General features: G+C 51.4%; 1 protein-coding gene across 1 annotated transcript in view; it reads left to right on the top strand.

Moving 5' to 3' along the window:
• LOC144949289 (xanthine dehydrogenase-like) overlaps positions 1-12,452 on the top strand; it is a 90,172-nt gene that overhangs the window by 41,591 nt on the left and 36,129 nt on the right. Inside the window, exons 15-21 of the mRNA XM_078879230.1 lie at positions 2,002-2,131; positions 2,986-3,215; positions 5,815-5,924; positions 6,116-6,220; positions 7,254-7,332; positions 7,908-8,022; positions 9,204-9,284. Of these exons, the coding sequence (XP_078735356.1) occupies positions 2,002-2,131; positions 2,986-3,215; positions 5,815-5,924; positions 6,116-6,220; positions 7,254-7,332; positions 7,908-8,022; positions 9,204-9,284 (850 nt within the window). The remainder of the gene's footprint in view (positions 1-2,001; positions 2,132-2,985; positions 3,216-5,814; positions 5,925-6,115; positions 6,221-7,253; positions 7,333-7,907; positions 8,023-9,203; positions 9,285-12,452) is intronic.

Here is a 12,452-nt window from a genome sequence, read left to right as displayed (position 1 = left end):
GGCCAAACCGTTTTTTTTCCAAAAAATCACCGGGCTCGGCAAACGGGGGGTGGTAAGATGTCTGCGCGTCCGTCAGTTGGTAAATGTGCACAGCATGATACAACGGGGTCGCCCGTACGAGTTGTTTTTTTCTGCCGTGTTTTTTGAGTGAAGGTAATTTCAAGAAATGTCTCCCGCTGTTCTTACCACATGTGCGCCTTCGTGTCTCTAACCCTTTTTTTGCTTCTATTGAAGCGTGATAGCTTCGAAAAAAATATATTTTAACCCCCCTCCCCACCCCCTAGAGTAAATGTGCCAGAACTGTAATTGCATTTTTTTTTTGCTTAAATATCAAATGTGCAATTGTAGCCATGTCGTGAGCTAAAGACGTCCCCGTTCAGAAACTCTTGCGGCGGAGCCGTGCATCGCCTTGCTTTTGGAAAGCAGCTGGTGCCACAGAATGACTTCCTGATGTCTCTTAAGTGGACCTCTTATATCCATGCTCTTATATCATCGCGCGGTGGCACCCACCAACCCAGTACCACAGTGTTCCGTTCTGAGAGCTGGAAAATGCCATCACAGTATTTGTACGATTTTCTTTTGGCGCAGTCATTGGCGAGAAGCCGATTTCAGAGTAGGACCAGAATGTGTATTTGTACGGGAGAAATCCGATGATCTTTAAGGCCCCTTTTCAAAGATGTCCAGTAAGATTTAATCATTGATGACTCAAAACCTAATTCGAACCTAGGATCTCCTTCATTTCCATATCGGGGCTTTAACCACAGTGCTGCCCTCCTGTGCATAGCCACAAATCGTCACACCTGTGCCACGCACGTCTCATATGACACCCTAGACACCCTTGCAAATGAGATGTTCAATCTCGAGGGATTATCCAGGTAATATTTCATTTTACAAGGCGAGACGCACGCCCACCCAGCGGACGTGCACCAGTGACATCAAGAATGCGTCATAATCATACCGCTATTAAAACACAATCTTTGCCTCCAGTTTCCTCGCTGGCTGCTGGCTGGACTCCTTTCCCGTGCCAACGATAACTCGATTATTAGTGCCTGCGGGCCATTACCACCAGAGCTGGCTGGGTTGCTGGCTACGCAGATTTTTCCGCGCGACATTTAAATGTTGAGTTGAATCGAAACGGCGGACTAAAGTTAGCGAATGCAGAAGACTGACACAGTTGATTTAAAATTGCTCTAACTTTTCGATCTGTGCTGCTATTAATAATCATGATTCTATTTTATATTGCGTCGTTCATGCACAACTGCGTCTCACAACGATGTACAAGGCAACAGCAAAACATACTTTCTATTGCCCCTCGCAAAAAAATAACATAGCACACCCAAACCAAGGTCAGAATATCTTAGAAATCCTAGAGAATAAAAAAAAACTCACAATAGCCAGCATCCTGACGTTTTATTACATAAACAAAGCAGATTACTTTTTGTGCTAAGAGTACAGCATGGTGAGAAGAGTATTACAATGACAGCAGCTGTTTCTTATTTATTTAAATTTGCAGCCCTTTTCAATCTCCTGTGGGATGAAGGCCTCCTCCTATGCCACGTTGGTCATGGGGGGTTGTCTTTACTCTACTTCACCGCTCCGTTCAGCGTGGGTTCGTGAAGGTGGGGGACCCAGGACCGGTTTCAGATATCGCTTGCCACCGGTGTTTGCTGTGGCCGGGTATGGATCTCGGGTCATCGGGTTCACGGTGCTAACCGCTGCACCACCACTCCAGCACAGTGAGCATCTTGGCACGGCGACGAGACGTTAACCGCCTCGCCTGGTGTACGGGAGGTCGTGGGTTCCATCCCGACCCTGACGCTTGTGTATTTGGAGTTTGCAGGTTCTCCCTGTGGTGAGATCGAACCGGCGACCTTCGTATCGCATGTCCATTGTGCTGACCGTCACACTACGGCAGCATACATTAAGAACGTGCGTGTCCGTAGTAAATGTTGTTTTCACGCCCGACGCGTTTGATCGCTTTGCAATGTGTGCTCCATCCAGGTGATAACGGCCGCTGACATCCCGCCAGGAGGTCGTAATTCCACAATGCCTTCACAGTTCCTCCAGGAAGAGATCTTTTGCTCCAGCCAAGTGCTCTACACGGGCCAGTCTATCGCGCTCTGTGTGGCCGGTACGGACTCTTCAAATATTTAACTTCATATCCTCAAGCAATTATATTACGAATCAGTAATAGGTAGCAAGGTTCATCCACGATATATATTGGCTTTGATATAACGCTATTCCAAAAAGTACGCCGGAAATTGAGTTATCCAAAATATGATGCCATATTTGAATTCAGAATACTGTTCTTCAAAATCTCCATATCCAACATTGCATAGGGTGAGGTTGAAAATAAATAATATTCCACATTTCTACCCCTCGCCAATCCCACTGTAGTGGCAGTGCCGCTGACAGCATATTTATATTAGATGGTCTATATATTTGTTTCTCATTGCATAGAATGTTCTATTTATATGTTTGAGTATTAATGAGATGGTGCTTTGAGTGGCAGATTTGCGCCAGTACGGAGAAGCACCGCGTGTGTAAGCAAAACTGAAATCGACTTGACTTAGAGGCCAGATGTGAATTAAATGAGCCGATCTGCTAGATCCCAACAACAATGGCTTCAAACGCCGCTACTCCCGCACCTCCGATTAGCGCCGTTGGCTACGTATGGTGCGAAAGAAGTTCACCATACACACACGTACTCATAATGACGTGAATACATTTTTGTTCATTTCATTGGGCAACTCTCCAACAAAATGTTTGTTGCCCTTCCCCGCACCTCCGATTAGCGCCGTTGGCTACGTACGACGCGAAAGAAGTTCACCATACACACACGTACTCATAATGACGTGAATACATTTTTATTCATTTCGCTGGGCAACTCTCGGCTGAAGACGGCCGCTGCCCGCTCGTCGACAGCTCTCCGCGGGCGAGCGTTAACCGCGCGCGTCGACGCGCGTCGTCGTTTCGTCCGCTCAGAGTCCCGCGGGGCGGCCGAGGCGATGGCGAAGGCCGTGTCGGCGACATACACGGAGCAGCGCGCTCCGGTGCTCACCGTGGACGACGCCATCGCCGCCGGGTCGCTGTGGCCGAGCCCTGCGGACGATCTGGTGGTGGGCGACGCCGAGGCGGCGCTCGCCAAGTCGGCCCGTGTGATCGAGGGGGACATCCGCGCCGGCGACCAGTACCACTTCTACATGGAGACGCAGGCGAGCGTGCTGAGCGACGTCGTGGTGATGAGTCGTCGTGGTGATGCATCGTCGTGGTGATGCGTCGTCGTGGTGATGCGTCGTCGTGGTGATGTGTCGTCATCGTCGTCGTCGTCGTCGTCGTCATCATCATCATCCTCAGCCATGATCAATCTACTGCTGGATGAAGGCCTCGACTGCAGCTAGGCCTAAAACCTGTTAGGATGTCACTTGAGCCCTGAACCACTGAGCAACCTGTAACCATCGTTATCATCATCAGCAGCAGCCATTATCTCTTCACTGCTGGTTGAAGGCTTTTTCAAGTCGTTGCCATCTCACGGCCCTGCGATGTGACAAATCTTATCTAGCCTCTCTGCGTGCGAGTGGAGTTCGTCGCTCCATCTCAGAATTGGAGTCCGAATCTTTATTTCAGAATCAGAATCTTTATTTACGACTGGAGGAATCCGATGGGCCACGAAACTCTCTTTTTCTCACAGACGCCCGGTATCTCTGCGATGGACGGACGGACTCACGGGCCACGTTCCCTCCCCTTTGGTTGCCACTACGACGTTTACTATTGACCACCGCCCGTCGTCCCTGGCTTACGAGCGACGTGTTCAGTGCATCACCTCACTTTTTTCCGGACAGCGACTGCGGCGCATCGGGTGCGCAGTTGGGCCGATCCACGGGAGCCGATTTTGAGACGCAACATCAAGAGGCTGTCACGGCCTAGTTGGGTTTGATGCCACTACACCTTGACGTTGTTCCCTTCCTTCTGCTCGCTCCCAGCGTATGCTGTGCAGTTGACGTCTGACCCACACAGACTTCCTCTCGCGGACATCTGACCTCCCAGGGTCTGCCCTGAAACCGTACTTTTCCTATCTGCACCCAGAGATGTCTTCATATATTCTGATAAGTTCAACATGTCGTCACATTCAGCCGTAAGCGTTTTGGTGAAGGAGCATAACGAGATGGGTGGGGGGTGGGGGCGATGGAGCGGTAGCACTGCAATCAGCACAATGCACTATGAGCCCAACGACCTCAGTTTTTTTCCTGGCCAAGGCTAACAACGAGTTGTCATTCTATCGACGGTGGAAAGGCCGACGGGCCGAGTTGTATCACCACCCAGGTGGATTTGTCCGTGAGGTAGGTCTGCACTTGAAGTTAAGTCCTCTCCCTTGGGATTGAGTGAAAAATAAAAAAATGTCCGTGTTGCTGGAGCGATGGCTCGGCATGGGACGCGCTGCTAGTCGGCAAATAAATCCTGGCACCGGTGATTTCCCGGTGAGTCTCTTTTTTTGCCGGCCGCTTGTGTGCAGTCCGAATCGTAAATCGCTGCCAGATGTCGGAGTGGCGGTCTAACGTGCACAGACTCGGGCTGACTTCCCTCACAGCGTCAAGGAAACTCGCGAAACACCAAAAGGACAGGCGAAGGAAAATAATAATAATTTTGTACAGCAATAACGCAGGCAACAAAAAAACACATTTTCTCCAAACGCATTTTTACTTGAGGTGAATTATTACAGCTTACAGCTGTTGGAACTCACAACCGTTATTGAACAGTTAGAGAAATGTTACGTTGAGTAGAACAGGTTTGCAGGACGGAGGCCAGGGTGGGGGGGGGGCGGCTACTCACAAAGGCATCGGAGCTGTTTCCACGAGTCCAGCGACCAAGGGGGAAAATCCCGGAACAGACGGTGGGACGCAGTTCGGCAGTGGTGACTTGTGGCTCGCATCCTTGCTAGGGGCAGTGAGTGTCGGGGCAACAGCCGTTAAACCCGCAGCCAATTAGTAAGGTTTGTCACGCAGACAAAACATGCACATTAGTTACTTGTTCAGCACACCGGCGTGTTGGAGAGTAAACGACATTCACAATTCGAGTGCCGTGACGTTTCGCCGGTAATTACCACCAGCCTCATCAGGCGGCAGCAGAGGCTTACATTGAGGATTGCACACAGGCTGCACTCGAACGCGGATCATGCGCATTCGCTTAAAAAAATGTGTCCACTGTCTTTGTCCGCGTAGAATGGAGGTGAAAACGTTGAATAGTATCGTTGCTGCTTTCGTTGCCGCTCAAAGTGATCCGTCACTAAGTCGCGACTGAGGAGTGGCTAATAACAGAGGGTCACGAAGCTCATCATGCCCGCCGTGGCCGATAAAATAGGTACAGCATTGTGGAGAAGTCAACAGTGGTTGTCCTATGGCTGAAGCTACCCCCCCCCCTCTGCCCGTTATAGGCTGTAAACAAACGGGAGTTAAGCACCGATGCCTTAATGCTCAATGAAACTTTTGGACGAACATTGGAAAGCATCCACACACAACAGCCGCGAGTACGCGTGGAAAGTACCATGTTTCCATTTATCCAAATGCGGTTAATCCACAAGCCGTACAATCCGCCCACCCAAAGCCGCACGCATTCCCCCTCGGAGTTTGTTGCACGTGCACTGGGCTAACTGCACCGCCCACATGTCCGTGTGGTACGGATGTGTGCTGGTGTTAACCGTGCCGTCTGTGTGTCCGTGTGGTGCAGGTGTGCCTGGGCTAACCGTGCCGCCCGTGTGTCCGTGTGGTGCAGGGGTGCTTAGGCTAACCATGCCGTCCGTGTGTCCGTGTGGTGCAGGTGTGCCGCTGCGTCCCCACAGACGTGGGGCTCGAGGTGCAGGCGTCGCACCAGTGGCTCGACCTGGCCCAGCAGGGCATCGCTGAGGCCGTGGGCCTCCGCGCCAAAGAGTACGTCTCCCTGCAACCCGGCGCTCACTCGCAAGCGAGCTCAGGCGCTCGCCCATCGCTCACCAGACACCCACCGCTCACTATCTTGTCGACCGCCCAGCAGCCGCGGCAGAGGGCATGAAGCGTCGGTAGCAAACCGGTGGTGGCTTGACTCCTCGATTGAGCTCATCCCGGGCTTTGTGTGCACGCAGCGTGACGGTGACTGCCAAGCGACTGGGAGGCGGCTACGGAGGGAAGGCGCTTGGCGCTAACGCGGTCGCCTGCGCTACGGCGGTGGCCGCCTTCCTGTTGAACCGGTGAGGTCGCCACGGCCGTGCCTTCTCCCCAGCAGCGCATCCGGAACTGGTACATGGTGCGGGGGTAGGGGGAGGACGGTACCAAAATGTCAAGCTTTTAAAATGTCGCCCGACATTCAGAGCCGTCCCTAGGGTCACGGCGAATGGGGGGGGGCGACCGCCCCAGGCCCCGCGCTTTGGGGGGCCACGCGCTTCAACGTCACGGTGGTGTCAGATGGAGTAATACTTCCGCTTTAGTTTGTCGGGCGGGGGAGGGTCCCACACGGTGGGATTCGCCACGGACCCCGCATCTCCCCTAAGGACGGCCCTGCCTACATTGCTAAAGAAAATAATCAATGTTGAATTTTTCTCTGGTAAATATTAAATACCACTCTTTAAAATTTGTATCTGCCACTGCATCTCCCTTTGACGAAGACTGCCCCTCCACCTCTACCCCCACTCCACTGTGAGGACACGGATCCCATGTCACACGAACCAGCGAACTCACGTCACACGAACCAGCGAACCCACGTCACACGAACCAGCGTCTCAGGTCATTGCAAGTCCTGAGTACAGCGGACAATCGTCTCGCATGCATGAGCTTCATACAGAAACCTCCCGTCATCGGTCATCATCTCCCTCATTTATGACGATGCTCTTGTCATAAATGAGCTTGATTCTTTCGCGCCATACGTAGCCAACCACGCTAATCACAGGTGCGGGGGAAGGACAAACTAAACACAAAAAGCATTTCTAAAGAACTGAGTTTTCAACCTAGATTTAAAAGTGCATAGCTCCAGTGGCTTCCTAATATCGGAAAGAGGAGCGTTCCAGACGGCCGCGGAAGCGCGTGATTGGTTCATGCTCCTTTGACGAGATCAGCAAGGTGTTGTGGTTCATCTGTGGCAAGCACTTTGTGGGTAATGAGCGCTCTCCAGCTGGGATTCACCGAGGAGATTACCGGCTCGGCGCTCTGACCTCCTGAGCCACCAGGCCACCTCCAGAATTGTGGCGTTTGAAATGTCACCGCCGTGCGTTTTGTTTCCCTCTGGAGGCCGGTGCGCTGCTCGTTGAGTCTCCACAACGACATGGAGATGCTCGGGAAACGGCACCGTTACATCGTCAAGTACAAGGTCGGTACTTTACGCTTCGGTTTCACTTCGCTCGTGAGTTGAACTCGATCTAGATCTTTCATTTGAAGCGTGGATGTCAACACGTTACAATTGTACATTGAGTCTGGTGATCCGTTGAATGGAATCAGGAGTTGCTTGTTGTCCAGCGTTCGTAACTCCTCACTGAATATGCCGCTCACTTTTGCCACCGGTTTCGTTGTTTTGTTGTTCATTTACATTTTTCGCACTGAATCTTTGTCTGGTGGAGACTCAGCCCATCATCTCCCCGAGGAGTCGATTAAATCGGTACCGCTTTGCGTAAACTACTTGTCAGTTGGAGAGACCGACCCCACCACTATTGGGGAACGTGAAAATTCCAAATTCTGCTCGCTCGAGCGCTGTCCCGTCGCCCATTTAAGCGGCGAGACGCTCCCCCTTCATTTCCGTCGCTTGTTCGGGATGTCGAAAAACAAAAACCTCCGCCGCTGAACCGCGACGTTACGGACGGGCGACGGCCGAACCCGCCGCAAGTAGCCCGTCTTGTTACGGGGGCGACGGCTGACGGCTGCGGTGGGCTCACGCGGTGTGCCCCCCAGGTGGGATTCACCGAGGAGGGCCTCCTCAACGGAGTGCTCATCACCTACTACTGCGACAACGGCTGCGCCAACAATGACAACGAAGTGGGCCAGTGCTTCGGCTTCTCCGACAACGGTGAGTCGCTTCGGTCCGTGGCGGCGCTTGGGGAGCCGCGAGCGATCGAAGCCAAAAAGCGCGGAGGTGGGGGGCGGGGCGGGGGGGGGGGCCCGGCCCAGGGGGGGGCCTGGCCCAGGGGGGGGCCCAGCCCACAAGGGGCTCCAAGAGGCCCCGCAGTTTAGGCAACACCAAATGTTTGCCGGAGCTCAGCGCCGGACAGCTCCCGGAGTGTGGGGTTTGAAGTGTCGTGTGTTATTGTTTTTTTTCAAAGCCTCTGAAACGTCGATGAAATGCGTTTTTCTGTTGTATCAACTCTTAAGAGCTGCATTCCTGCTGGTGTGAATGATTCTAGTAATAATTACCGTTTGTTTAGCCAGGAAGTCCTTAAGCCTCTTATTCAGGGACATTCTGTAAAGCGATGTTCAGCCATTTCCATTTACGAGTCTTTAAAATAGGAAAATAGGAAATAGGAAGAACTATCCCCACTTACGCTCTTAAAATAATTAATCAATATAACTTTAAATATTCCTTAAGCATTTATCATACGTCAACGAGCATTCAAAATCTGAACACCAGCCGCTGAACTCAATCGGCAACATGCAAGTCATCAAGCCGACGACCACCATCAGCCGTCCACCGTCATCCTTTCAGCAAGTCATGCAGAGCCAACCGTGAACTTGTCACCTCTGACCTTCCTGCCAGCAAGTGCAGCAGCAGCAGGAGTGTGTGTGTGTCTGTGTGCCCGTCTCTGCCAACACTTCACGTGGCCTCAAGGTGCACATGGCCTGGCACAAGCGTCGTGGTGACGTCACCGCCACTTAGTGGCGAATAGCGGTTGTTGTTGTTGTTGTTGTCTCTGCCAGCAACCAAAACAAATCTGGAACACACTTGCGAGACGCATCTGTCTGGGACTCTTCCCATGAAATCGAAAATTTTCGAAGGGAAAAAAAACATCTTTACAAATTTTTTTCACTACTTACCTTTCTTTAGCGCGGTTGCAATTTATTTTGCTCAGTGGGTGTTAGCTGATGAGGTCGCGGCGCGTTTCTTTTCTCATTCCTGTTGCTCTCTACGCCCCCTCAAACGTTTCCCGTTCTGCTGCAATGGGCACCGGTGCACAAGATTATTGCGGGCGATATTGCCACTTAAAATAAAGATAGAGTGCGTGTGTGTGTGTATGTGCGTGCATTCGTATGCAGTGTACAAGTGTGCCAACTGGCATCTCATCCCGGTGGCACTGAAAACCAACACTCCGAGCCATCAGTGGTGTCGCTCCCCAGGTACAGGTTTTCATCAGTCATCATCGTCATTACCAGCAACAGCAGCAGCACCAACACTGCACGAGTACCAATCACAATCAATTATAATGATTCTCATTGCTGGATCATCATTGTGATCGTCGCGGAATATCATCGGTCAAGAACTGAATGTGTACATGCAACGATTATTAATTATAATAGTTTGCAGTGCTTTGTCAACGCACTACTGATAAAGGCCTCCCCACATCCATATCGGTTATCGGGGTTGATTGACCATACTTCACCACGCTGGTTAGTGCTGGTCAGTGAAGTTGGGGGCTGTGGCTGGGAATTGAACTAAGGTCGTTGGGTTCATTGCGCAATGCGCATGAACCTCCCTCTGCTCCAATAAAAACCCAGGGTTAATACTTGTAACGTTTTTTTTTATAAATTGGCCACAAATGCACTTACATATATACTGCAGGCAAACAAGGGATTGCCAGCTTGGGTGATATCATAAACAATTGCGTTTTTTTCTTTTCAAACTCGTTGTGAAATCTGATTCGAATCAATAGGAGATCTCAAAACTGTACCCTATTATTTGGGTTCCACTCTGACAAGTTTGGCCTCTCTTGGGCCCTTCTGGGCAGACGTTTCGGATCGTTTTACTCATCCCCCTCCCCCCCCCCAAAACAAAAAAAATCTGGAAACCCCCCCAAGCGCAGACCCAGACGTTCACAAAAGCAGCGTCTTGCTTTCGTCTCCCGCAATTAGAATAATCACTCTTGCTAAAACACGGTTTAACAACACATGGTGCTTCGAACATGATATTTATTTATTTGCTCGTGCGATTTATTTATTCTCCCTCGGCCCGCCGCCCGCCCGCCCGCCCACCGCCCCGGTGTGCAGACTGCTCTAAAGCCTGGCCACCAGTGTTTACGTTGCGGATTTCGGGAAAAGGAATTTTTCAAAGGAGGGAAAAATCCCTTTCAGCGGTGGCGCAGCTCTTCCTGGAAGCGCGATTGTTAGCGCGCCTTTTAGCCGTGGGAATGCGCGCCCAGCCGCCCCTGCCGCCCGCCGTCGTCGCCTCCCCTGCTGCCGCCGCCGCTGCTGCTGCTGCTGCGACGGAGTGGCGCAACCCGATACGCCTTGTTTGGCGACGCCGCGTTGACGTACACGGGGGATGGGGGTGGTGGGCTGGGCTCTGTGGAAATCCTGGGTGCACCCCTCTCCCCCTTGCAACTGCCACGACCCACAGTGGCCAGATTGAGTTTCCAGTCATTTCTGACCCGGAGCTTGTGGTGAAAAGCGGGGCGGGGTGGTGGCACAGTGGGTGAGCGCGCCGCACTATGAACCTGTTCGACCCGAGTTCGATTTGCGGCCAAGGTTATTTTAGCTGTGGGAGGAAACCGGAGGACCCGGGAGTAAACTAAAACTAAACGATTTTGTTTATTGTACCAGGTAAGGCCCACTAAGCTATGCAGCTCTTTTTCAGAAGCGACTTGGCAAAAAATGATAGCTCGACAAAGCGGCTTATCGCGTGAACATTTTTAGCAGCCAAATACTCTAAACGCGTGATGTCGATTCTAAATGTGGAGGAAAACATTGGAGGACCCGGAGAAAAATCCACACGACCACGGGGAGAGCATGCAAACTCCGAAATATCCGGGCGTCAAGGGTCGGGATCGAACCCATGACCTCATGTATACCAGACGAGGTAGTCAACATCCCGCCAAGGTGGCATGAGTCAACCCATGCAGAACAGGGAGAGAACTTCCAAACCCCAGACAGACAGACAGGCGCCCGGGTCAGGAGTCGCACGCAGGCCCTTGTTGTGAGACGCCACCCTGCCACTCAAAGCCAAACTGCGGGACGCTGCAAGAGCCATGGGGGTTGTCTGTCAACCGCACAACAGTTGTGTGGTGCTGTCGCTGCAGCAACATTGGCCATGATGACCTAGTAATGATCTTGGAAGTGTGTGTGCACATGTGTAAATGCATAGTTGGGAGTTGTGAAAGGGTCTCGCTGTGTGCACGTGGTCCAAAGAGTTATGTGTGTTCATTAGCGCTCAAAGCTCACGTCTTTGACCAAAAATGCCACCTCCTTCAGGAGGCTCCGCTGATTTATCACGAACGGCATCTCGGGCAACCCATTGCATTGAAAAACAGCTGCAGTTAAACCACGGTATTGCTGCAAATTTCAGGTGCCTCCGTTGTCGAAAATGTGTTAAATCTGGGGAGAAATGTGTTCCTTCAGGGTCGTTTTTCAGACTCGCTTAATGCGTTCTCCCTTAGCCTGATTGACCCAGAAGCCATCCCCAACATTGGATCCCAAGCCCGGCACAGGAACATCACGTGTCCAACGGCAGCGATGTTATGTTGGCCGCTCGAGCCAGGGATCAAACCCAGGTGTTTGTCGCTGCGAGGCACAAGGGTCACCGCCATGCCCCACTCTGCCGCCTAAAATTGGCCCAACATCCCAACGCAGGAGCCTCCTGGAAATTATTCTTGAGGCCTTTTTCCTCGGCAATTAAAGTCCAAATGCAAGAGGCCAATCACAAACCAGACCGTGTCAACCCACACGGTTTACCCTGTATTCTTGTACAGAGTTTTCAGGTCCATACGGCGTACAGCCATTTCAATACGGGCATTTTTTTTTAAGTCTATTAGTCTGTGTTTCTCCCTTGGGACTTTGTAGGGATGAACGTGGAGATTTATAGGGGAACGGGGTAACCAATAAGGTCTGAATTGGTCTGTAATAAGGTAGGCACTGATAAGGGGTTGACAGGTATGCAATGTTGTTAATACCACCGCACCTCACCGTCGCTTCCTTCCTTCTGCCGGATTCTGCGGCCGAGGAAAATTCAACAACCTAACGTGTTACATTAAACTTACACAAAACTGAAGGAAAAGGAGTACATACATTATTAAAGATATAAATCCATAAATCGGTCGATGAATTATCTTACAGTATTGCACCGTCTGTATTTAGAGATTTCTCTGGGTCACTGACCTCTGGGTTTGAGTTGGAAGTGATCAATCAAGGATATTATTTTAAATGAGTCAGAGAATAAGTCCGTTGAGGAGACGGAGTGATGAAATCAGTCCATGTACAGATGATGGGTGAATTATCACATCGCAGGATCGTTGGTGGCGGCGGCGTCTTGGGGAGGCCTTCATCCAGCTGTGGATAGACCATGGCTGCTGATGA

This window comes from Lampetra fluviatilis, chromosome 53, assembly GCF_964198595.1.
Source record: "Lampetra fluviatilis chromosome 53, kcLamFluv1.1, whole genome shotgun sequence".
In the NCBI taxonomy this organism is placed as follows: domain Eukaryota; kingdom Metazoa; phylum Chordata; class Hyperoartia; order Petromyzontiformes; family Petromyzontidae; genus Lampetra; species Lampetra fluviatilis.
The sequence above is the reverse complement of the archived record's forward strand: the minus strand, read 5'-3'. Positions and strand labels throughout refer to the sequence as shown.